This window comes from Gavialis gangeticus, unplaced genomic scaffold, assembly GCF_001723915.1.
Source record: "Gavialis gangeticus isolate Ggan-Ray unplaced genomic scaffold, GavGan_comp1, whole genome shotgun sequence".
NCBI classification, from domain to species: Eukaryota; Metazoa; Chordata; order Crocodylia; family Gavialidae; genus Gavialis; species Gavialis gangeticus.
Genome location: NW_017728997.1, coordinates 16,869,387 through 16,876,693, shown reverse-complemented (window position 1 = coordinate 16,876,693; position 7,307 = coordinate 16,869,387). Strand labels below are relative to the sequence as shown.

The following is a 7,307-nucleotide window of genomic DNA, read 5'->3' as shown; positions in this document are numbered from 1 at the left end:
AAAAAAAAAAAAAAGGTGCACTTTGACTCTGGGTGTAGCGAGCTAGAAAGGGTCTTGTTAAATGCCCTGGGTTGGAGTCTGTGCTGATGGCCTGATCCTGAACTGTTCCACTGAGGTGCTGGGTGCTAGGGGCATGTCTTCCAGATGAGGCTGTGGTCCTGCTAGTGCCTCTCCTTCATATATTGTGCACTCGCCAGGGTACAAAGCATTTCTCTGTGCCTGTTTCTTAAACAGCACCATGCTGTTTGTCTCTGCTTGGCAAATAACTGTCTCGAAGATTTTAACATCTAGGGAGCAAATGCCGTTTTCCTAATTGCTGCTGTTCTCTTCTCCTTCCAGCTCTGACTGAAGGTTATGTCAGCTCGCTGCATGAAAGCAGGCATGGGAGCTCTGTGCAAATACGGCGCCGTAAAGCATCGGGGGACCCTTACTGGGCGTACTCAGGTGAGTTGAGTCCTGCCAGACGGGGATGAGATGTGAGAGGTAACGTGTTTGAAGGGACAAATGTTGAATTCTGCTGCTGCTTACTGCTCGGGATCCTGACATGGAGCCTGCGTGTTCAGGAAGTTTTTTGCAACTGTGTTCTCTTCCACTGACTCGTCCATGCAAATGCAGTAGCTTGGGTGCCCTGTCCTGGTGCTTGCTTTTTGCATGAAACACCAGTGTTTTCACAGCAGGTGCTCAGGTGTTGTTTTAAAAGCCAGTGCATTTTCTACTTGCTCTCTACAAGATGGGATTGATGAGCGTCATGCCTTCTAAGTGGGCTTGTCACCACTTCTGCCTTCTTTCAGATTGCACTTGCATTGTTTCTTTTTTTTTCCACCATGCTCCCCAATCCTGGTCAGAAAATCCCTTCCCTCTCAAGCACCACGTTCCCAAGCCAGCTGTTTCCTTAGTATCTGCATAATCTTTCCACCCTTTATTGCTTTCCCTTGTCTTCCCTCATACCTAATAATTTCCCAGCCTGTTATTTGCTGCTATAGGTACCAGAATACAAGTTTCAACATCCTCCCCCGTTACTGTTTTGCCTGTATTTATTGTTATCATTTTGCATAATGGTGATGATGAGATCTACTGATGCGGTGTCACAACAGGTGGCGCATGATGCAGATCAGGGAGGGACCGATGGATGTTTTGTTGTTTGTCCTTTTGGCCCGGGAGGACTAGTCTCTAAGGGGAACCTCATTGCTCAGACTGGTTTTGTGATCTGATTAATCAAAGTAACTGTAAGAATCCCATAAAAACTTTCAGTTCTCTGGTAGTTGCAAGTCAAGAAGCTTCCAGGCCTCTCTTATTTGGAGAAATTTTTATTTCTCTACTGTAGTTTAAAGTAACTTTATTAAACTTCACGGAACAGTAAACACTGAGGGTAAAAGGAAACAAATTCAGGATTATTCTGTATGTTAAAATGGATGGTCTACTGATATCTGCTATCCTACATAAAAACTGCAAATTAAGTGGTACTTGGCATGTTTATTTTGTTTGCATTACTAAAAAACATTGAGAATATTCATTGCCGCCTATTAAAGGAGAATGCTACAAGGAGATAAATAAAACACTATTGGAATTAGTCTGTCAGATATGTCAAAACTCTTTCCTTGAGTTGTTGGATATTTTCTAATCTGTCCTGAAGTTTATTAAACTTATCTGCATGTGATAATTTTCTTAATTTATTTTAGTGACAATTCTGTTTTTCCTTGGTGAGTAATATCACTGGTTTGCCCCAAAAAGCTTTTTACCACCCACTAATCCTTTTAGATTTGTCAGAGTAAAATGTATAGCCCTGATCTGTAATTACACTTTATCTATTGGCTTTTTGCATCCTTTTGTCTATTGATAAATCTCCTGCTTCTACAAGGAAAATAGCCAATCTGTTTTGTTTTGCAGAGAACAGATAGTGACTTCTCAGTCGTCAATCAAAGGCAGTTCTACCTGATTAGTGTTATCTAATTAGAACCTTTTTTGTCACTACTTCTGATAAAAGAAGTAAATTGGGAGATGACGGAGGCAGAAATGATATATTTACCAGTACTTGTCAAGGAGCTGAAGGAGGATTTGTTATCACGTTGCGTGCATGGCACCCTGAAAGTTGTTTGAACAGTATAATTTCAGATTCCATTCCAGCAGAAACACCTTTTGGAATTTGGCAGCTCCAATCCAGAGACAAAAGTGCAGGTCTCCATAGTAACTCCTGCAAGTGCTAGAAACACAGAAACCAAGGCTGTGAGCCACTGCAGAGGTTGGCCCAGTTGACGCCGCTTGGTGGCATCCAACACCTCGCAGGGGAGCGTCGTGCTGGAACACCCCAACACCTCAAAGCAGGAGGAATTGCATCCAGCTAAGCTGCTCAGTGACAGGTCCATGCATCAATGGGAGAACAGGTAGAGGAGAGAATAATGTACGTGTACGGCAAGTAAGGGTATTATTTATGAGAGAAGGTGAAGAGGAAAATGGAAGGTGAAGCAAGCAGATTTTAGGGTAGGAAAGAGAGAGGGATCCTTGTCTCTCTCACAGGAGAAAGCACTAGACAGGTGTGCTAGAAGGGATCCCAGCCATACCAGCCCTCGGACATAAAATGTAGGAGACAGGGAGGATGTCACTACATTCTCAACGTTTGAATGCTCCTGGAGTCTGTCTTTCCTTTCTAAAGGAGCTTCTCCCCTCTCCTCTGCTCCCTGCCGCTCTCCCTTGCAGTTGCATATGGGGTTTTGCAGCCAGCTCAGCTGCTCTTATCTGACGACCTCATCTCCATATTTATCCTTGTTGATTTAGGGGCCAGATGCTGCGAGAATGTCTAGTTTCCACAGGAGGTTGAGGGAGTCTGCAAATGTCAGCCAGCAGGGGACAGATGCTGGACATATGTTTGTCCCAGACTGAGTATAATCGGGCAGAGATTGGAAGCCTTCTCCTCTCCTCCTCCCCTCTTCTTGGAACGTTTCCTGGCTACGCCCTTGGCCGGGCTGCGGCAGAACAATTTGTGTGTGAATGATGTCTGTCCTGGGGAGAGGCTCTGGATAGGATGGGAAGGTTACATCAAGGAAGCTGGCTAGTGCTGGAAAGTTAATGCTTCAGTAAGTGACAACCTGTCATTGTTTTCATCAGGTTGATCTGATGGGTTGCCTCCCTTCTGTAGTCTGGCTTTCTGGACCTCCTCCCTTCCTATCTGGACACCCCCGGTACAACCCGCAGCAGTTGGCAGTGGGGAAGGTGCATATATTGGGATGTATCTTTTTAAGCTGCATCTAGCGTCACTGAGCAGCCGGAGACGGAACCGGCGCGTGGTGGCCTGCCAGCTTCCACCAGGCACCGGTGGCGTGCAAGTCACAGTGCGACAACCATTGACCTCACCTGAAACAGAAACGGTGCAGCAACAGGGATAGCAGCAGGCGTTGCAACACTAGCTCAGTGCATTGATTTTTGATGGAGTGTTGCTGATTTACAGCAGCTGAGGATTTGGCTGCTTATGTCCCCGGGGGCATATGGAGTGCTTCAGTTTTCCAGCTTAAACATGCGGGGATAAATCTACAGCAGGAGTGAAGGGCTCTGGGCACAGCTGGGCTGTCACGGCTCAGCTACCCAGGGGAACGAGGGCAGAGCCGATGAACAGAGACTCTTAAACCCTGGGGTCCTTCAGTCCAAGCCTTCCCTGGGTAGTGCGAGTACCTCCTCCACAGCCCTGCCAAAGGAAGCATGGTCTCGGGCTTCATTGAGAGCCTGTCTGCAAGTAGCTTGACATCACCTCTGCCTCAGTTTCCAATTTATGACATGGGAGTAAATGCCCATTACTATGTCGAGTGCTCTGCTAACATGGCAGTGGGGACTCTGTATCTTAGTTCTGCGTTTTGTGGACACCAGCGAATCCTCTGTGTCCTGTCTGCATGTTCCAGTCACATGCAGCCAGGGGTTTAAGCCAAGGAAGCTTTATTAATTTCCAAACGCAAGCGTCAGAATTTTTAAGCTTTGTAAAATAACAAAGTCTATTGTCTACCAACACAGCCCTTGTCTGACTGCAGTATTTGCACTTAGTCAGCCAGATTTAGCCAATCTGCAATTAATAGGACTCACAACCGGAGGAGAATATAAAGAAAAGATAATTAAATGAAGTGAGAAATCGAGGTCTGTTTTAAACTGCTTCTTTCATAACTACAGAGCAAAACCATGTGGCTTATCAAAGGAAACTTGGTAAAATGTACAGCAGCAGCCTGATCAAACTAACTTCAGGGTGGAAGGACTCTGGGAAAGGGAGGAAAAAAAGTAGGAAGGAGCTCATTTTCAAACAAAAGCTGAAAAAGTGCGTGGAATGAGATCTCTGTGGAACCTCTGCCTGATGTCTTGGAGGAAGTATGTAGGCACATTTCAGTGGGAAGTACTTTTGGGTGCATTGGCAATACAGCCTACGCACTATTGTACCTCTGACTGGAAAAGAGAGCTTGCAAACAGAGACATGGTGCAGTTATTACTGTGCGGTGGGAAGAAAAAGTAGCTTTTGGGTTAAGAACCTATCTCAGCATAGTCACGGTGTACTGTTTCAGTGAGCAAATAGTTAACGGGCACAAAAGAGCCTGACTGTTTAAGCGCCTGATCCAGCACTTGATCCCTCACGCACAGAAGCAGTCCTGCCAAGCTCCACGAGAAGGTTCACTGAGTATAGTACTTCAACAGCCAGAGACAAGGAGTCTGCCCAAGGTCAACGAATTGCAAGATCTAAAATATCTTTAATGCTTCCGTATAATTCCCATATTTAGTAGGCTAAATGCAGCATGCTTCCAATATCCATAATGGTGACAAATAGCACTTCAAATGGCTTGTCGGTAATGTGGAACATTCTTTACAAGTGCATAAATCTTTTTCTGTCTTTTTTTCTTTCTTTAATTTAAAAAGAAAATCCCACAAGTATGTACCATGGAAACATCTGGGAGGTCTAGGGCTTTTTGAACAACTCTCCCTTGGGCAATCGGTAGCATTTCACAAAGAATAATGTTCAGAAGAGTAAACATTCCCCATTTTAAAACTTCAGTGACTTTTTTTTTGACGTTGTATCAGGGAGGACTTGGAGTACTTTGCCACTGACCTGACCAGACAGTTTTATCACTCTGTAATCTAACAAATGCAATATGAAGGTAGATGAGGTTTTTGGATCTAGTTCTGGAACTTGGTTTTTGGATCTAGTTTACTACCAGCCTTCTCTTAACTGACAATAATTTTGAATGGCAGGTTAGTGGTGCCGCACACTTTTTCTATTTAAAAAAAAAAAAAAAATGATAGGCATATTAATAAGCACTGACCAGAGAAATGGTTGCAACTAATTGGGAAGGCCAGTGTTAAGGATGGTTTACCTAGTTGCATAGTAAGATCATCTCTTTATATACAGAAAGTAGCTGCACAAAGAAGAAAGCCTTGCTCCGTTAGTCACAATGGGAAACCTGTTGGAATCTGCAAAAACACCCAAAGCTGTGTGGTGTATCTGGCTTTCACCCCGTTTCCCTAGTATGGCCCGTGCAGTCCACAATGGCTGAGTGAGAGCCATCACCCAGTAGTGACGGGTCCACGTAGGAGCTTAACTGTTGCAGCATCCAGCTGAAGGACTCAGGCCCAGACCCTTGGGTTTTTTTAGGTGCTAACTCCCATCGATTGCAGAACGGTTTTATTTCAGTAGCAGTCAGGTGCCTGCCCTCATTTGAGGGTTGTAGTTTCAGTAGTAGTGAAGGTTCACGCCTTGAGAATATGAAGGACCCATTTTAAACTTTGCTATTAATTTAGTTGGAGTTGGTTACATTCTTCCTTTATTGATGTCCTTTTTACTGACTTGCCCCTTTTCCGTGGGATGAATTGTGATTGTCTTATTCAAGGCTTACTTGCATCGAGACAGTCAAAGCTGTTTGGACTTTTGTGGGAAGTTATGCAAACATAGATTAGCACAGGCTTATATTTGCTTGTTTGATTGGAGTTTTTGGGGGGTTTTGTTTTTTTGTTTTTAAACATAGCTTTGTAAATAGAACCAGTAAACTCTCATAGCTGTAGGTGCCGGCACAGCTCCTGTCCTACCTAACCTTGCAGTGCATTCAGCACATCTCACTGTTTCTCTTTGTTCCTTTAATACCACTGGCATCTTGCTGAAGTTGGATGTTTGTGATTCCCTACCCCTGTTTCTGTGTGAAACTATTCAAGGTACTTTCAATTCTACTTTTTGGTGGTGGCTCTCACTGAGTGGTGTTCTCCTAACTCTAAACTTCAGTGTTTTTTTTTTTTCTCCCCTGGATCGGTACACAACTACCACTAACACTGATGGAAGTTAACAGAAGAGAAAAATACCTCCACTAGTCTAGAAATGACCTTGTAGGGGAGGGGGGAGTCCATTAAGAAAAGGAGCTTTGAGCTGTCACGTTAGTCGGCACTGTGTATGAATGCATTGTTGTCAAATGACAATTACAGCAGTCCTCGGAGATCATAGAGTCATAGAAAATGAGGGTTGGAAGGGACCTCAGGAGGTCTCCAGTCCAACCCCCTGCTCACAGCTGGCCCAGCCCCAAATGCATCATCCTAGCCAAGGCTTTCTCTACTTGGGTCTTAAACCTCCGAGGATGGAGACTCCACCACCTCTCTGGGTAACCTGTTCCAGTGCCGTACTATCCTCGTGAGAGTGTTTCCTCATATCTAACCTCAACCTCCCTTGCTGCAATGTGAGCCCATTGCTCCTTGTCCTGTCATCTGCCTCCACTGAGAACAGCCCAGCTCCATCCTCTTTGCAGCCCCCTGCAGGGAGGTGAAGGCTGCTATTCAATCCCCTTCGGTCTTCTGATGGACTAAATAATCCCACTTCGCTCAGCCTTTCCTCAAAAGTCATGTCCCCCTGCACCCAACCATTTTTGTTGCCCTCCACTGGACTTTCCATTTTGTCCACATCCTTTCTGTAATGGGGGGGCCCCAAAGCTGGACTTGGGACTTCAGATGTGGCCTCACTGGTGTTGAAGAGATGGGAGATGCTCCTCCAGATTGAGAAGATGCTGCATTTAAAACATAACAGTAGTGAATTGTAAGACTTGAGCTTTTTTTTTTTTTTTTTTTAAAAGCTTTTGCTGGCATTAAAGCAGAAAAGGTCACTAAAGGTTATTTCCCATAAGAGTAGCAAATGGTTTTAAATATGATGAAAGGACTTGGTTTTGTCCTTTTGTAAACGTGTGAATTTGCAGGTCTTTGCCTTGGTGCACAGTGTTCTCATTAGATGAGCAGGGGACTGCGTGCTTAGGGGCAACCAGCACGGGTTCATCAGTGGCAGGTCCTGCCAGACCAACCTGGTGGCCTTTTAC

General features: G+C 44.8%; 1 protein-coding gene across 1 annotated transcript in view; it reads left to right on the top strand.

The window, feature by feature from the left end:
• PTPRG (protein tyrosine phosphatase, receptor type G) overlaps window positions 1-7,307 on the top strand; it is a 424,594-nt gene that overhangs the window by 330 nt on the left and 416,957 nt on the right. Inside the window, exon 2 of the mRNA XM_019504585.1 lies at window positions 292-444. Within this exon, the coding sequence (XP_019360130.1) occupies window positions 292-444 (153 nt within the window). The remainder of the gene's footprint in view (window positions 1-291; window positions 445-7,307) is intronic.